At 28.9% G+C, this 19,514-nt stretch overlaps 1 protein-coding gene and 1 long non-coding RNA gene across 2 annotated transcripts; one reads left to right on the forward strand and one right to left on the reverse strand.

Annotated features, from left to right (window-relative positions):
- Positions 1-254: 254 nt before the first annotated feature.
- Positions 255-4,369, reverse strand: LOC108467496 (NADH dehydrogenase [ubiquinone] flavoprotein 2, mitochondrial). The gene is made up of 10 exons (XM_017768127.2): positions 4,218-4,369; positions 4,094-4,126; positions 3,923-3,988; positions 3,274-3,390; positions 1,905-1,982; positions 1,707-1,812; positions 1,548-1,594; positions 1,061-1,138; positions 737-802; positions 255-611 (listed from the first exon to the last, which is right to left on the reverse strand). Exons 1-10 carry the CDS (start codon positions 4,281-4,283, stop codon positions 504-506), a joined length of 765 nt encoding a protein of 254 aa, XP_017623616.1. The 5' UTR covers positions 4,284-4,369; the 3' UTR covers positions 255-503.
- Positions 4,370-17,155: 12,786 nt separating this feature from the next.
- On the forward strand, positions 17,156-19,308 carry LOC128296368 (uncharacterized). The gene is made up of 3 exons (XR_008286962.1): positions 17,156-17,427; positions 17,551-17,648; positions 19,091-19,308. It is a non-coding gene; the product is annotated as an uncharacterized LOC128296368 (long non-coding RNA).
- The last annotated feature ends 206 nt before the right edge of the window (positions 19,309-19,514 follow it).

The raw sequence follows: 19,514 nt of genomic DNA on the forward strand, positions 1-19,514 counted from the left end.
AATCCCACCCTAACAAGAGTTCAACATAGATGCAAAAGTTTAAACGGCTATTCTAAAGTCCAAACTGATAATTTAAAGTGAACACAGATAACATAACGTTGAAAAACATCACCCTTACGGAATCCGAATCCTGAAAACTGATAACATAATGTTGAACTACATCTACTATACATTCAAGGTGGTTCTAGTCAGTTGTAACTGAGAAAACCCCATGTTCTAAGTCAACTTTAAAAGATTTAAAATAAAAAAAAAAGTTTAATGGGATTCCAATACCACAACAATTATGGCCTGCTTTCATAGAAGATTATGGCAAAAACATTAACATCAATTATTTGGTACAATGCAAATTTAGTCATCTCATAACTTATACCAAGTTGAAATTGCATGGAAAATTCAAAATATATGATTGGTTGAGCTTCACAAATTCAACAAGAACATACATCCAAAAAAGCCTTGGCAAACCCAAGCTTCACATTATTTGAGACTGCGGTGGCATGTTAACATTAGCAGGCATCAAGATCACGGCATGGAGGAGGTTTGGGATCGGTTAGCAAAGTGGTATTTCCACCTTCTGGTCCGCTCTTGATTCGTTTTGGATTTTGAGTGCCAGGCTGAGATAAGGAGAGAAATCAAAACTTACATTAGTGGTATCACTATGGAAACAAAAGCCAATAAATCCAAACACCCTAAAGTTCTGTTAGGGAAAACCAAGCACTCCTGAGCAACTTGCACTTACCGGTAGCTTCTCTCCCCTTCTTAGCATCTCAACTATCTCAATAACTCTTTTTGGGGTAATATCTTCCTGCATTGTTAAACATGAAATGTATATATTAAAGGACATTTGACCTGGGTTTAGTTCTGTTAATACATGCAACTATCATTAAAAGGTGGCATCCAACGTGCCTGGGGTTCAAACCCCAACATCTACGATCTTTTCCCTTAGCCCAAGGCTGTGGCTTTCTTTGTACCGAAAAGAACAAACTTGAAGTAGGGTTTTGTCAATTGAATAGACCAAAGTATGGTAAATAGAAAAGTTGAAAGGAATTCACATGAAACCCACATAGTAATTATATGTGTATCCTTCAGATCCATTGGAGTAATCAGCAACTGTGATCATAGGAGCATTTACACAACATCCCTGCAGGAAACAAATTAGTAAAATGTCAAACTTGTCAGTCTAACAACGAAAAAAGGTCAGCATAGCATAGATTTCAAACTCTTGATAGCAATTTGTCTTGCAAATACCATAACAATGTGGAAAGGTAGCAATACACAAATAATATGGTAAGCCGAGCCACAAAATACCCTATAGGTTTTCATGAACAGGTTTTCATGCATTGCTAGCTGCACAACAAAATTTTCCAGTATCCTAGGTATAGATCCTTTTCATGAATTTGTTCTCCAAAGATCCTCTGGGACCAGTCGCCGTAAATGAATAAATATAATTATTGTCAAACTGACTTCTAGATACCATCAAAAAGCAAAGCTAAAAAGCTAAATAAGAAAATACAGATCTGGATAGGTAAAGTGAGAAGGAAAAGACTTACCATACATTCCATTTCTCCAACTGAGAACAAACCATCGCTTGTTACCTCTAAACCACAGAAACAATAGATACTTAATCATCAATGCTATCTAAAAGTTCAAACTCTGACATGAGTTTTGCAAGATGTCAAACTAAAGGTAAAAATAATTACAGCACTTACCATTCCGCTTAACCCCCAAGTGGTTCAATAGGGCTTCTTCAATTTCTCGTGAACCACGTATCATACAAGGTGTTGTGCCACAAACTAACAGATGATATTTCCCAACCTGAGAACAATTGAATAAACTCTACTATAACTTTGTTCATTGGCAGTACCATAAAAAAGACTTTGAGGTGCAAAACAAATATAAATTCTGACCTTTGACCGGTTGAACATTGAATAAAATGTCGCAACCTCATATACACGAATAGGAGCAACTTCTATAACCTTCGCAACCTGCACAACAGTTAAATCTTTGATTCTGAATATAATTCTTTTAACTTTTGCATTAGGAAAATGACTGCACCACTCAAAGTAGTTTAACTAATGTGCTTAGCCACAGAAGAGAACCTGAATTCTCTCTACAGACTTGCTCATGTTTCATTTCAAGCAGAAATTTAATAACAGACCGATGCATAATTAAGTAATGTCTATTTAAGATTAGATGACCCACAAAAAGTGTTTAAGCAAGTACTGTTTCAGTGGTTAAAAGATCTAGCCAAATTTCACTCTTTTGCAATTTCAGATAAAGGCAAACTAGCTATTGAAAAGACAAATATTGAAATCATACAATTATGTATTTCAGTCTAACAATCAAATTGAACCTCAGTTCAAATAATTCTAGATGTAATTATTTGTAGTCATATAGTTATCTCGACTTTTCCTTTCTTTACAGGCTCTATACATTCATCAACTTGAATCTTCAGTCAGATCACATATCATATTAACACAAGATCAGGTACTACTAGTCCAGTAAACAACATGCTTAAGAATTCCCTTTTGCTTTGCATGCTGCAGTAAAAATAGAGGGCATCTACATGATCTAACATGAACTTAAATTTAATTTCCTTAACAAAGTTCCTAGCATGGATTTTGTGTAAAACAATGATAAGGATAGCAATGCATACGGTGACATCATAGGAAAATCATAACCAACTTGCTGACCTGATTAACGCTAGTAATTCTTTTACCGGATATTAGTATTAGGTCAGCAGTCAGCTGTATCAAATTAACCACCTACTTGCACAAATTTGCTACCAAACATGGAAATTTTTAACTATAAAAGGAGTACTCAAAAAGAAATTGGTAATTTAATCAGACAATAGAACATTGAATTTTTTGAAAATATAATAAAATAAGATTCGGGATATTTTTCTTCAGTTAAGTACTTAACAGCTCTTACATGACAAAAAGTTTATCTAAAAGCAATCCTTTTCTATTATATTTAGCACTATAGGTTAATAACTATACATATGTCACGAAGTACAAGTCTGTAATGCAATTTGGCTTAAAAACAGCATATTTATTGCAAACCAGAAACCAGATGGCAGGGCAAACACTTAATATGAAGCCAAAAAAGAAGACTGAACTTCACCTCCAAAAGTGGTTAGTTTTCAAGCCCAAATGAATCATCAGTCTAATTCTTCATATTAACTAAAAATCAGACTTTCTAAACACTTAAAAATTACTAATTTGAGAGTATTAATGCATGTAATCAAATTTATTTAACACTATTCATGCCACATACTGCATTCATTGCTGAAACTGGAAGCCATCCTCCATGCTGCTGCTGAGCAAGATCTAGCAAAGGAATAACTGCAGATTGCTTGTAGTTGGATGGATAATGAGATAATATCTCCTTGACCTATACATAATAAGTCCAGATTAAGACATAATCAACTTTGGATTAAAAAATGTTGCAAATAACCAAGCCACTTAAAATACCCAAGGTAAACTTAAAAATCAGATTCAACTTCCATATAATTGAAAATAGATTGATGTAACAAGGAGAGAAAATTAAACGCATTCTACTCTCATTATCTCATACAATTCTTCGAATTTATGTTACTAGGATTCAAGATACAGGTAACGTTTAAATTTTTCCAATGCTTCAACAAAAATGAAGAGTAGGAGTAACACAGCTTAGAGAACAAACCAGCTTTAAACAACCATACATAGAATGAGAATCTTTGCACTCATATAAGTTATGGAAGTAAATTAATGGCCTTTGATTTCAATATCCTACATTTATTGAAGTTTACAAGAGTTCCTCAATATTTTACAAATCCCAAATCCCATTTTACTAACACCGTCAAAAGTCATAAGCTTTCCAACCTACAATGACGGAGAAAATAAAATCCATAACTCCAATTGCAAGCATTTCAAATTAAACTAACCTTTTGTTTGTTCGCCTCGGAAAATTCCCATGGAAGGTCGGGATTATTATCTGGGGTATCAAGATGCTGCAACCCCAAAAAAAACCACAAATTCACTCAATCATCTATCTTTTCCAGTAAGGAGAAAATCCCAGAAAATTGACATTGTAATATGGAAAGATTAGAACTTACATAGTTCAGGGCAGTGGACAAAGATCGAGAGGCCTGCAGAAGAGGGAAATAAGATCTAGGAGGTGTTTGGATGAACGGAAAATGAAGGAAAATGACAAGAAACAAAGAAAAGGGAATGAATTACCTGAGAAGATTGACGGAAAGCTTGACGGATCTCGAGAAAACGTCGAGACGCGAGCCGAGCAAGCATTTTCAAGACCAACAAAACCAACCAAAGCCTGAACGAGTGAAGAAAATGAGGCGACGAGATTTGGGAAGAAAATCGAGCACATTACAAGCGTTGTGTATATATATTGTTAACATTTACGCTTTGGGCGTGTGGTTGCAGCGTGGTTTGGTTGGGCCAATAACCCAACCATAGTAATTGGGCCTATAATTTCATAGTCCAATAATAGCTGTATTGGGTTAATTATTATAGAGATTTTAATTTAATATAAGCAAATGAATATTGAATTTAAATATTTGAACCAATTATTCAATTAAATAAAAATATTTTTAATAATGAATTTGAAGGTCGAATTAATTTTAAAATTTTATATCTATATGAAATATGTTTCTAGTGTTTATTAAATCTATTGCTTTTTTTTTTAGTTTGAAAGTATAAATATATGTTGAAATAATCATTTAATATATTAAAATTTTTCCATATAAATGAAAAATAATCAAATTATTATAAATATTTAAATGTTAATTTTATTATAGGTTTTATCATATATACTCTTTTTGATGATCCTTAGTTTCAGTGCATTTAAACTCACATCCTCCTGTACTGATAACAGTATCAATACCAATCGAATTAAGGATCATTTGAAAAATCTAACCTTTTAAAATTATTAAATTTGCAAAGGTCCCAATTAAAACCAACTCCATGATGAAACTTGTTTGTAACACAAGTCCTTTACATAGTTAAATTGGGTCTGGGCCTATCCGATGGCCCATTTTTTTCTGAAAGAACGAAATGAAATGAAAATTTAGGGTAAACTATTTCATTAGTCACTAAATTATGAGAAGTTTTTATTTTGGTCACTTAACTAAAAAAGTTACAATTTGGTCACTGAACTATTCAAAAGTTTTTATTTAAGTAGTGGGGCTATTGAAATCGATGCAATATGACTTTCTCTATTCACAAGCTTTATTTCCTCTTCTCTTCTACGATTCAGTTTTTTTTTGCATGAAACAGCTTTGAATGTCATGAATCTACGAACCAAAATTCTAACAACTTTTTTTCCAATCTTCGAAACTGTCTATCAGATCAACTTAGATCTAAGGTATGCTCTTCGACTCGTTGATGGATATTGATCCATTGTATTGATCATTGAATTGTCACTTAGAACTCGCTAGCAGAACTTAAAAAAAACTTGACAGCTCAATGAGTTAGATAAAAAAATTTTAATGGTTCAATGACTTAAATGAAAATTTTTAATAGTTCAGTGATTAAATTATAACATTTTTTAGTTAAGTAACCAAAATAAAAATTTACCCACAATTTAGTGACTAATGGTGTAGTTTACCCATTAACTTATTTGATATATATATACATGTATAAGTTTCTTAATCGGTAAAATATATTCGATTAGAAATTGAATAAAAATTTAATAATCAATTAAGCTCTCAAAATTATATTTTCTGTGGAAGCCTTTATCAAAGTTAATTTTGTGTTGATTGGGTTGATGACATAAAGGATGATATGGAAGTTAAAAGAAATATTTAAAAATAAAAAGCAAAAATCCTAATTTTTTTAAAATTATTAAAAACTAATAGAATTTAAAATATATAAAATAAAAATTATAAAATTATAAAAATAACTTAAAAATTATAAATCATATAGTTGCATATGATGTAACTGCAAATTAAGTATAAATTGCTGCAAATTTCAAGTGAAATGTTTGACCCAAATCATCCCTTTCAATTTTTGCTAGGAATTACAATTTATCATAGTATTTTTTAATTTTTTATATTTGAGTTATGAAAACATATTTTATTTTTGAATTTTAGTTATATTATAAAAAATCATATTAACCCAAAAATTAAAAATTATGTAAAATTACCTTCAAATTTTTCTAAAAATCAAGTTTATTTTTTGTAATTTTAAATTATAAAATATATAAAATTACTAAAATTACATTGAAATGAACATAGACAAATGAGCATCTCGATCCATCTAATTTTAGACATTCATTTGTTCAAATTGAAATAAAAAATCCTAAAATCTATAATATATCATATCATCAAATGTCCACATCAATTACTACATCAATTATCACATTATCAATTTTCAACATCATCTGTCACATAATTAACCACATAAATTATCACATAATCATTTAACAAGGTTAGGGACTTCAACAAAAAAATATAAATTTCAGAATTTAATTGATTGTTAGTTTTTTTATTAAAACTCAATTGAATGTTGTTTTTATTAGAAATTCAAGTCATCATTTATTTATTTTACGATTTTGGATATATTAAGATTTAAAAGTTAAATTATGATTTTGGTTTTTTAGTATGTTACAATTTAGAATTTAATTTTTATATTTTAATTTAGTATAATTTTAATTTTTATATTTTAATTTAAAATATATAATTTAAAATCATCATGCTAAGAAGATTTTTTTTTGTATTAGAGTTTGGAATTTGTGTTTTATTAACTCACATTAACATTGTAATTAAAATAATTAATTGTATTAACCATAGTTAATTCACATTATAAAAATAGAATATTAAATTATATTAAATTAGAGTTGAAAACTTTATCCTAAAACATTACAGTAAGACCAAAACTAAAAGTTAACTATAGTTCGACGTAAAGCCATGGCACGTTTAAGTAGAAAATTTGTTCCCTTTCCCGACCGCCAACAAAAGTCAGAATTAATACACAACACTTTTGCTTGTTGAACATTATATTATACTATTTGAATACGGTAGGATAAAAATTAAAAAATGTTTAATATAATAAAAATCATATGAATATAATATTTGTTAAGGGGATAGAATTTTTCGAGAGAAGCTTCTGAAGTGTTGTTCTTGGAGATATCATCCTTCAACAATAGAAGGTGTTGTCTCTCAATAGAGGGTTTTGTCTTCCACTCCGCTGAAAGTCATATACGATTCATGGAAGGGAGTGCCTTGAACGTATGTAGACGTATGACTATCCACCAAGACTCTGTAGAGGGAGACAATACCTTTTGTTGTTGAGGGACCGAATCAACATATCTGAGGACGACATTTTAAAAATTTCTCTCAAAATAATTAATTCCCTTATCAATATAAATATTTAAATATTTCAAAAATCATTTTTAATGAAAATTAGTATCCAACACATTAAAATTATTTAAATATAAATGATCATAAATACAATTACGGAAGAGCAACTTGAGTGAATAAAGGTTGTTGGCCAATTTTCACTACAAATCGCACTTTGCTTCTGATATTGAAAGCCTGGTATGCCTTTGTTTACATTTTTAGAAGAAGAGAGTACTCACATAATTATTTTTCTACAATCATTATCACTCTAATATAGGGTTTGTCTTATTTTAGTCCCTCAAAATTTTTTTATTGACTTTTGACTAAGGTTTAGAGACCTTTCTATAAAGTTAAAGGAGAAAAGTTTGGACTAATTTTAGGGACGTCCCTAAATTTTAGTCAAAAGTCAACAAAATAGATCTTGTGTCAATCACTCAATGCACTAATGTGCCTCATTAGCAATCTGTTAAAATGAAACAAAAATGTTAATTATAATGAATAATTCGCACAATTATCTTATTTAGAGTGATTCAATTGAGAAAAAATATTGAAGTGACTAAAATAGGATAGACCCTATTTTAGAGTGATCATTGGTATAGTTTACCTATTTAAAAATCAAATATCTAATGTGAATAAAATCTTGGTACGGTTGGCAAAGACCAAGGCCCTAGATTTTGGGTATCTAAGTTCAGGATTCATTATGCGCAATTATATATGTGGTCTCTGAATCTCATCTCGTGCAGTTGTCATATTGTAACTAGTAATGAAAATAAATTGATGGTTATGATTTCTCTGAATTAAATTTGATAACCCTATTGAGATTCGATAACGATGTGTTGCTTAGATAAGTTTAGATTTGATGATTTGTGAATACATTTTATATATTTGTTATTTTTCAAGCATTTATTATGATTCTAGTGTTTATACATTTAGTATATTTAAAATTAAATCACTTTACTTTTAATTTTAGATAGTAATCTTTCTACTTTTTGATTTAATAATTAAAATCCAATTGATAAAATAGTCAAAATGTTTTTATTAAATTGGATTATATGACAATAAAAAATTGACAAAAATTGACAATAAAAAATTACTCATGTAGCTAATTCAAGACTGTGTGGAAGTCATGCAAGTAAAAAATTATCGACTTTTACTTTGCTTTTTTGAAACAATGTTAAATAATCTTATAACCCATTCAAATTCAAAACCTTAATGTAGAAGGAGAAAATTTTGGATTATTCAAAATTCATCACGTGTCATTATTACTTATCTTTAAATAAATTAAATTAATAAGAAATAGACCAATAAATTAAATTATTTTAAAACTCTTTTATAAAGACATCATGTTTTTAAGGATAATTTTATTTATAATTAATTTAAATTAATATGAAAAAATAATAAATAAAAGAGTTTAACCCTTATACATCATTCAAATGGAGAAGTTATATTTTATAATAACACTCTTTTAATCTACTGCCTGGCACTATAAAAGGGGACCACCTCTAAGCCATTCAACACATTCTAAAGTTTAGAAATCGAAGCTTGAAGAGATCTTGAGACTAGAAGATTTCTTCAAAATCCCAAGAAATCTCTAAAGAACTAGAAGAAATTTTAAAGAACACTACATCAGTGTTGAAGAAAACCGCTACTAAAGAAGGTTAAATACATTCTTCAATATCGAATCTAGAGGACTCTCGAAATAAGAATCATCCATCTTAGATCAAGCCTCAAAAACCCTTAGATCAAATCTCTTCGTAGTCTAGTTCCATCAACACAAAGGAGATGAAATTCATTCTTCAATATCAAGTTTCACCAACCCTTAAAGTGAACCTCATTGACCCAAGATCAAATCTTAAACACCCTTATCAATTCTCAAGCAATCAAATCTACAATCCGTTTTCAAGATCAAGTCTAGACAACTGTTGAAACAAACTTTATCCTTTGCCCTTGTCTTATCTATGAGAACTTGATCTTAACTCGTGTTATTATCGTTGAGGAGCGTCACGACTCACAAATTGTTTTAACTTTCCTCTTCTAACTTCTTCACTCAATGGCATTGTAACACTCTCATACCCGATCCAATCGTCAGGTCACGGTACCAAGTTGTTGTATTCATTGCCAGAGTAACCACTATTAACTCAATTCATTTTATCATTTTAATCAAACTACTAAGATCAATTTACGATTACAATACAATTTAAAAACTTATCTAAATTTAACACGAGCTTCCAATAGCTCGCGTAACAATTTATAATTGAATCGGGACCAAATTATAAAATTTTCAAAACCTCGATTCGACGTCACGACATTAGGGGTTCCTCGTTGCGACGACACCCACTGACTTGAGCTCGTCGCGATGTGGTGAACTTATCGTCGCGACGTCGATTCTATGTTCACTTAATTTCCATTCTATCATTTCTCATCACTTACAATCAAGTTTATATGCTACAATTCATATCATTCATATGCATCTATTTCCAATTTCAACACCATATGATTCTCAATCAAATTTATAAGATTAACACAACTATTAAAATTTTACAAATAAGTCCATTAATACATCATATAACAATGATTCACTTAATGTCTCAAACAATTCATTTAAATTATTCTTATGTGTTAGCAAATCTATCACTTATAACACACTCTTAGCATCACACTCTTCTACTATTTATTTTCCTTCTCTCCATTCCACATATTTTATATAGGTGTGTATATATATGTATATATGAACCTTTAATTTTGAGTATAGTATGTGTACCGGCCCAATTATGCCCGGCCCAAAGCCAAATTACCCAAGCCCAATTTACATCAAACCCTAGCCCAAATAATAGCCTATTTGCTTAAGATTTTTCAGCAACCTTAGCCTCCTTCACCTCACCACAAGATGCCTCTTCTCAGCGTGTGCCACCACCGCTCAGGCACCAACCACCGGCCTCATATGCCTCGACACACACGCAAAGAGAGAAACACGCGCAAAAAAAAAAAACAAGAAAAAATGAAAAATAGAAGAAACAAATAGCAAAACGACAAGAAAAATGGATGTAAAATATTGTAATCCGGCTTTAAAAAGCAAAAGGGATATCCCTTCTCTGGGGTACGCACACTGAAAATACAAGGTAGAACAGAAACTTCGAAGGTTTTCAATTTTTCATTAGATATTTTCGTTTCTTGTTTCTTTCATTTTATTTTATTTCTAAACACAAATCTTTTAAATAAAAAGAAAGAGGAATAAACTTACCTGAGTGGTCCTACGCTCCACCGTTGCCAAGGGTGTTTAACCAGCACCAAGGGCCTCAAAACCTTTCAAGGTTTGGTCTCGACCTTTACGGTTGCGTCGGTTTGGTAAAAGGACCAAAGCGTCCTCTTTTATTTGTTTTTTTTTGCCGCGAACAAGGGCTAAAAGGGCCATTTAGCACCTCTCCGACCACCGTCCATGGTGGAGGAGAGGTGGTCTGGTGGCGGCGCGATGATGGGTGCATTACCCTAGCAGAGAAGAAACGAAAATGAAAAGGGGGGAAAAGAAAGAGTTTTTGGTTTTTTTCTCTTGGAAATTAAAAGAGGAACCAACAAAATAGAAAAGAAGGAACCTTTTTTTAGTCATATGAAACGGTGCCGTTGGTGTACTGGGGGGGTTGTGAATTCTCCCTAAAAGGGATATTTATGCGATTGATCCTTCTCCTTCGCAACCCCCATTCAATCAAGCCCCATTTTCTGTCTTCTTTTGTTTTTAAAATTTAGCCCTCGGATCCTGTTTGGTTTTCGTTTTGATCCCTAATTAATTTTTCAATATTTATACTTTTAAACCCCGAATTTTAATTCATTTTTAGCCATGTCCTAAATCTATTTAATTCATCTATTAACCCTTTCTTAAATGTTTCATTTATATGTTATTTCAAATATTTTATATGTTATTTATTTACACCTATTCTAACTTATTTTAATGTCTTGTTTATTCAAATTCTTATTATTTATTTTAACTTGCTTTATGTATATTTGTTACCTTAATCTATTTTATATGTATTATTTATTTTATTCCTTACCTATTATATATATACATATAGTTTATTTCAAGCTTTTTTATATATTTATAATTCTTTAAAAATTGTTATATATTTATTTCAAATTATTTTATATTTTAAGTTATTGTATATTATGTATTTGAATAACTCTCTTTATATTACCTTTGAACTATTAACATTATAAAATATATTTATATTGTCTATTTTAATTCTTTTACGTATTATATATTTTAAACTTCTTATTTATTACTTTTAAATTAAATTGTATATTATTTATTTTAAAATTATTTTATATACCTTATTTTAGATCCATTCTACTTATCCCATATTTTACACTTTTATTTGTATATATATTATCTATTTTAAAATTATTCATATGAATTTTTTATTTGCTTTGTATAATATAGATTTTAAAATTCTTCTACATTATTTATTTTAAACTCGTTTTATGTATTATTCATTTGAAATTGTTTATTTATTTACTTTAAAATTTATATATATATATATATATTATCAAATTTTAAATTATTATATCCATTTTTCATATATATATACATACTAGTTATTTCTTTGATGTCTCGTATATTAACTATTTTAAAATCTCTTTTACACATACTATATTTTTTAATTTATTTTGTACATTGTTTATAGTAAATTTCTTTTTCACGCTATTCATTTTAAATTCGTTTGTTATTATTCGTAAATTTGTTTACATTTTATGCATTTAAGTTTGCCTTATATCTTTTACCATTTAATCCATTGGCTTTTTAGTTATTGACGCTATTATTTGAATGTTGCATGATTATTGCTATTGCATGTATGTAATTAAATTTGCTTACTCACGTTCATATTATTGCCATGCGCTTGTGAAATATTTTATGCGTGGATCATTGTTCTATGTCGTACCATATTTTATTTCATATCTTTGCCCCGCGAATTAAACCTCAATGTATTTATCCAATAAATCACCTTATTTTAACCTAAATAAATAACACATGTTGCTTGAATATTGCATTCGCTACTATTCAAAAGCAAAATTTTCCAAATAAGGCAATATCATGCATTTTGAAATATCGAGGAATTGTGCCCTAACTTACGGGGTTTCAATTTTCTCGTTGTTTCTAAATAGCAAAATATCATTTTCAAGTTTTAAAACACATGAAATTCTCATTCAATTAGGGGACAACTTTGTGCTCGAGAATTCATGGTATTGTGTCCTAACTTACGGGATGTGATACTCTGATATCTCGAGACAAGGAAATCTTTAAACAATCGATTCAAGCTAACTCAAGCATTTTTAAAATCGACGTCAATAAAAAGGATTGTATTTTAAAATCCATTCCCGATTTTCAACTTTCGACATTAAGACATTAACTAATCAATTCGGTACCAATTTTTGGGCGTGTCGAGGGTGCTAATCCTTCCTCGCACGTAACCGACTCCCGAACCCATTCTCTCAAGTTTCGTAGACCAAAGGCACTGCTTTAGTAAACTAAAATTGATTTATTAAAACAAAGGTGATCCGATCACACCTAATAAAGATCGGTGGCAGCTCCCGTTTTAATTTTTCGTTTTCAAACAAAGTTGAACCCGTTTTTAAAAAAATGGTTTTGACAGTATGTTTATATGTATCATTAATTATGATTTCACTAATTACATATTTTTAGCAAGGCTAGCCACTTGAGTGGAAATCACTAAATTATTTATATATTGATCTACAATGTTCCAAATTAAGATTCTCTTGTTGTTTTTAAAACTAGACCAATGAAAACTTTACCATAAAAATTTCAGAATTTCCATTTAAGCCAATTAATTTAGTGTTTTCTTTAAATTTTCCCCTGTTCTGCTACTAGGCAGCTTTGACCCTTCTCCACCAAAAATTAATTTTCTTTCAGTACAATATTCATATTATGTTGTCATTTGTTTCCCTTGCAAATAGGCTCATCAATATTTTAAAATATAAATTTAAGCTCCTAAATATTTTTGTAAAATTTATAATAATTTTTCAAAATCATAACAGAGAACTCGAAATCACTCGACCTTGTCTCATAAAAGTTTATATATCTCACAATCTACAATACTATTGCTTACAGCGTTTTTTTTATGTAAAACTAGACTCAATAAGCTTTAAATACATATTTAATTAAACCTCTAAATAGATTTCTACAACTATTAATGAACTTTTAATTTTAAACTATCGCTATTGTTCAAAACTATTTTAACGAATATATTTAATTATTAAGATTTATATTATTTATACCAACATTTAAATTTTATTTTACTTATCAACTATTAAATTGCAATACAAGATCACTTGATTATGTATATCATCACACTTAGATTATTATTCAATTTAATCCTCAAAGCTCACATATCATTAACATATAATTTAATCATAATTTCTCATAGTACAAATTATACCACTATCTATGAATTACAATTTGTAATATACTTCCTATCACTACTACTTAAATAAAATTCACATTTTAAACACTCAAGTTATTACATACCTTAACTTAATACTTTGAATATTAATGAAATTAAAATGAACACTAACCTCTTTTTACAAGAATTTCACCTCTTTTGCTTCTCTTCTATTTCTTTCTCAACTTCATCACTATCCTTCTCTTTTCTTCTATTTTTCTCCACTTCCATCTACCAATTTCTTGCTTCTAAGTTAAGGAATATACTCTCTAGGATCTCTACTTCATCTTTCTTCTTTGGTGCCTATAGGAATTTCCAAGAATTTTTGGGTGAAATAATGGGATTTCATGACAAAGGACTAAATTGCATAAAATGTAAAATTTTCTTCTTCCATTCATGAAAGTGGTGCGAAGCACTTATATGAAAGATGAAGAAGTTTATTCATTTTTACATCAAAATATCTCAACTAATTGAATAATAAAATATTATTATTTAATATATAAAAATCTAACTTTAATCATTTTAATCAAATGGCTAAGATTTCATCTTATTTTTCAATCTCATCCAATGACCTATAATTTGCCAACAATCATGATATTTTCTTATAAATTATCTTATTTAAGAAATGATCATTTTACCCTTCATGTTTCTTCAAATTTCCAACCTTGAGTTACTACTTTCTTTTGGTAAAATTATGATTTAGTCCTTCATATTTCTCCATTTACTTAATTTGGTCCTTTCTTCCCAATTTCATTTCATAAGAATTTGCATTATTTCCATTTTTGATATTTCAATTTTTCTCTTATTTATACATTAACCCTCAAATTTTGAATAATTTTACTTGAACCTCAAAGCTTTTTACATCTTTATGATTTAATCATTACTTAATTTAGTATACTACAACATACTTCTTAATTTAACTTTTTTGATACTCCTTAATCTTCTCTTTTATCACTTTCATATATTTTTTTACTTTATCGAGAAATCAATTGTATGCTATCTCGATTTATTATTGCTTTTAAAATATAATGATTTTAGAGGTGTTACAGGGATTTTTCAATGAAATATAGTTTTCAGTTTTGTGCCCATAGAACTGGCATATTTCATTAGCTCAACCTCTATGTGGTCGAGTCTCATTAGAAGAGGACTTTTGAGGATACCTTGGTTTTGAACTTGGCTCAGAATGTATGCTTGAGATGAGTTTAAGGTGTAACGACCTAATTTCCAATGATGTGAGAAAATGCAGTTTCGGGATTCCATTTTTGTAAACCAAGTTCGTAAATATTAAATAAAAATATTTACAAATTTAATATATAGGTGAATTGAATTTTGGACAAGTAATTTAGCCAAATTAGGGCTTAATTGAGGTCCAAAGACTAAATTTTAAAGTCCAATCGCTATAGATCTTTTATTAGAAAATGGCTTGAGGACTTAAATTGAAAATATAACAAGGTTAAAAATAGCAAATATATCATTTCTAAACATTAGGAAGTGGACGACATAAGCATGTTATCATTAAATTAAATAAATTAAGTATTATATATATTAAACTAAGGTTAATTACTTAATTAACTAAGTTAATTATACTATATATGTGCAATTTGGTGGGGAGAAAGAGGAAACTCATCCTCCCCAACCGAACCAAAATAACGAAAAGAAAGGACACCATTGATATGAAGAATTTAAGCTTTTAACTTCAAAATTCAAGAAAGTCCTTAGTTATTTTCTTGTAATTTTTATAAATTTGAGGTCATGGGAGCTTGATTTTAGCTAGGCCATGTACCAATTTTTTAGACTGTTAAAGTTTTGAAAGTTGACATTGTTGATAATTGAAAGTTTTAGGTGTTAAATTGATAGATTTTAAGTTTAGAAGTGAAAAATGACTAAATTGTAAAACTAATTGACAATTTTGTACATTAGGGACTAAAGTGAATGAAATGTAAGCTTTACTGTAGAAATAAGAAATAGAAGGTCCCTAATGGTTAATAGTGAAATCAGATTTTATTTTGGAGTTTTAAATTGAAAGTTAGTTTAGTCCCGGTTTTAGGGACTAAATTGAATAAATTATAAAATGTGTGTGTTTTTGTAATCGATTGTGATTTAGTCTTGAATTTAATGTTATGTATTGTCGGATAATAATTCGTAGCTAAAGATGACACGAGAATGTCGAGAGGGAAAGGAAAGACGAGATTCGACAACAAGTAACCCTAGTGTTCGATACAGTAAATCCTCAGTAGTTCGAGCAGAGTTCCAGCATCTTGAAGTTGATTCCCGACTCAGCAAAGCTTATATGCATTTTTTTGTAATTAGGTTGGCATCTACCTAGTTGAGTCATTTTTATTTAGGATTATACTTATATGAATTTATCTTTTCAATTCAAAGTGTATATATATATATATATATATATATGGATTTCACATAGATACTAAAGTATAAATAGTATGGAAAATTTGAATACACATGCATAAAACTTAGGTGATTATGCTTGATGATAGAATTAAATGTATTATGGTCTTAGTTGATGATTGAATAGATTGTTGATGTGTTATGAATGGTAGATTAAGTATTGGATTAAGGTTGAATGAAATTTTTGAGTGATTTAGTTGTTGTATATGAAGTTAACATGTGGTTTATTAAGTATAAGAGATATTATTGCAAATGGTCATTTGTGGATAACATACATGTAAATGGTCTAAATGAGTTATGATATGGTTTGTAAAGAAATGAAAGGGTACTTTGCTAATGGTAAACCTGGAGTAGCATGTATGTTACATGTGGTTGAATGAAATGTGTTAGGTAAATAGTTTATAAGTAGTATGACATAGAGATTTTAATGATTAATGTACTAATGAACTTGAGAAGTTGCTTGAATGGTATTGGATATTGATGACTTGAACATGTATGATAATTGTAACATTCAAAAAAAAAAATTTGGAGTCTTAAACAGTGATAAATATATAATAAATTAGTCGAAATTTTGAGAAAATTCAGAAATTGGAAATTTAAAAAGTTATGAGACATAAAAGATAGGCATAAGATATTTGGAAAAGTATAAATATTAATATAAATTTATTTGAGAAAATGATTAAATTAATGGAAAGTATTGGGGTAAGGTGAGAAAATTGGGTGTTGAAGGATTAAATTAAATTGATGAAAAGAAGGAGAGACTAGAGGTAAAAATATACCAAAGGAAATAGGACACATAGTGTTATTATAGAAAAGTGAAAGGGTAAAATGGTAAAAGAATTAAAAAGATAATTATAAAAAAAGTAATAGTTTAATTGTAATTAAGTGGAAAGGGCAAGATGGTAAACAACATAAAAAGATATTTTTGTATAGATAAACTGATGGAAGAAACTAGAGAAATGGAGAAAAGAAAAGGATGAAAGGCTATAAAAGGCCATCAGCCATAGTGTTTCATGTCAGCCACCATTTTTACACCATTTCAACTTTTATTTTTCTTTCAATTTAGTCATTTTCATCAAATACAAATCAATTAAGTTAGTTTCTTTCAAATTTCTTCAAGATTAGTTTGTAAAATTAGTAGAGAAGTGTAGTAACTACCCAACTGTTAAAAGAAATGCATCCATACTTATCTCGGAGGAGAGAGAAAATAACAATTAGTGTTGAATACAAGTGACTAAGGTAAAAAAGTTAAACTTCTCTTCAAATTAATACATGTTGGTTTTATTTAAAAAACATGAAATATGATATGTGAGTATGATTTTAATGTGTAAATATTGTGTATTTTGATATGGAAAAATGAAGAAAAAGTGAAGGGAAGTGAGAAACAAGTAGGGAGTTAAAGCAAAGGAGGAGCTAAAGGAGTAAGAAGAGGAAGAAAGCTTGATTCCATATTTTGAGTTGTAAGTACAACCAGAATCTTACTTGTTTTGATTATGAAGTTAATTGTTAGAATGAATATAATTTTAATATGATATTTAATTATAAATTTATATGTTGAATAAGTGAAGAATAAAGCTTGATAATGATTAAATATAATAAATAATAAATTGATTGTATTTATTAAGTAATATGTGATGAAGAAATTGAAATAGATGTGAGAAAAGATCTAGAATGCATAAAAAATACTAAATTATAGAGGATGTAAAAGTTGATGGAACTATATATTTATGTAAGTAAACATGAAAAGAAATATGTGAAACAATGATATGTGAAATAATGTACAGATGTTTGATAAAAAAATGAAAGACAAGGATTAGTGTGTTAAAAGCATAAAATAACATGAAAAAGAAAAAATTAATAAAGATTAGTGATGAATTATGAAAATTATATTAATTGATGAAATATGTTACATGTATTAAAAGAATTATAAATTCTATTTATGGACTTAATGCCTCAAGGACAAAATTTAGAGAAAAATGAAAATGACATGTGAATGTGATAAGAAATTATGGTTATATACCAAATTGAAAGAAAAGATATTGTTGTATGAAATGTCATGATGAGGTATAAATTGTAAAATAAGTAAAAGTGATAGGTGAAATGTATAATAAGAATTATTAGTGGAATTATGGAAGATTATTAAATATTGAGACAAGTTACATGTGTTAATGAAAAAGGAAGATATAATTATACGAAGTATTGTTATAAGGATTAAATGGTAAAAAGTGTAAAAGTGACGTGTGTAACTTGCCCAAGTAGACGAGATAAGAACTATTGGGATATTAGTGGCATGCCATTAAGGAACCTTAGCACGCTCTCTGATTATTAGCATGTTAGTGCTCTCTAATTATTAGCATGTCAGTGCTCATCGATTAGCACATTTGTGTTCTCTGTTCATCTGTTTCGGCAGTGTTCTATTCTGTTCCGTATATCCTGTGTGTTTTGTTAAGTCTACTGGGCCTTTGAAAAAGGTACAAAACTATTTTATTGATTATTGAATCATATAGATTATATGTGTTGAAAAGTTATGAAATTGAGAAAAGAAAAGAAAAAATAAAAAGAAAATATATGGTTGAAATAAGTAAAGTAAATTATCCAAAATTTTAGCTAAATGGAATACATGAGAATTTTAAAATAAATCATGTGATTCTAGTATTATATAGATGATGATTAAATCAATATGTTTAGTTGGTGTTTAATGAGTAAATAATAATAAAAGTGGACCTAATTGTAAGAATAAGTGAATCGATTGGTAAATTATGTATGATGAATACAAACAGGTCATTTAAATGATTCTGTGTAGTAATAATAAATAAGTTATAATTTATAATATAGATTATGATCTAAATATTAGTTGTATTTACTAAGCTAGCAATAACTTAATGTGTGTTTGCACGCGTAGGTTAAAAGTAGAGGAAAAATGGATTTTTGAAGATTGAAGGCACCTCATCTCATCATATTAGTGGATCCGAGGAAAGGGTAAAGTATTAATTTCTGTCATTTTAGTAAATGGCATGTACCTAGGTGTGTGTATTAAGGTTGAATGTGATGGCTTAAATGCGAAACTCGATGTTTGCTTAATTCATATGAAATAGTTTAAAATGTTAATTAAGTGATATAAGAAAATTAGATTTTGGAATGCTTAATTATGATTTATACTTGAATTAAATTGGCTTAAAATTTGATATGTGAACAAGGGTTAACTAGGTAAACTTTAGGAATTAATTTGGCAAATTATCCATTGAATTTCAAATTTAAACATGGTTACTGAAATCCACACAACCACATTCCCTATTTTTTACAATGGCCCTTTTTTTCACTTTAGT

The sequence above is a fragment of the Gossypium arboreum genome, chromosome 8 (genome assembly GCF_025698485.1).
Source record: "Gossypium arboreum isolate Shixiya-1 chromosome 8, ASM2569848v2, whole genome shotgun sequence".
NCBI lineage: Eukaryota > Viridiplantae > Streptophyta > Magnoliopsida > Malvales > Malvaceae > Gossypium > Gossypium arboreum.

What these genes read in the sequence shown, in the direction of transcription:
- LOC108467496 (XM_017768127.2), bottom strand. Translation starts at nt 4,283, where the DNA reads ATGCTTGCTCGGCTCGCGTCTCGACGTTTTCTCGAGATCCGTCAAGCT. An exon ending in CTTTCCGTCAATCTTCTCAG is followed by an intron (nt 4,127 to 4,217) that starts GTAATTCATTCC and finishes CCTCTTCTGCAG; the next exon opens with GCCTCTCGATCTTTGTCCAC. An exon ending in GATACACATATAATTACTAT is followed by an intron (nt 803 to 1,060) that starts GTGGGTTTCATG and finishes TTAACAATGCAG; the next exon opens with GAAGATATTACCCCAAAAAG.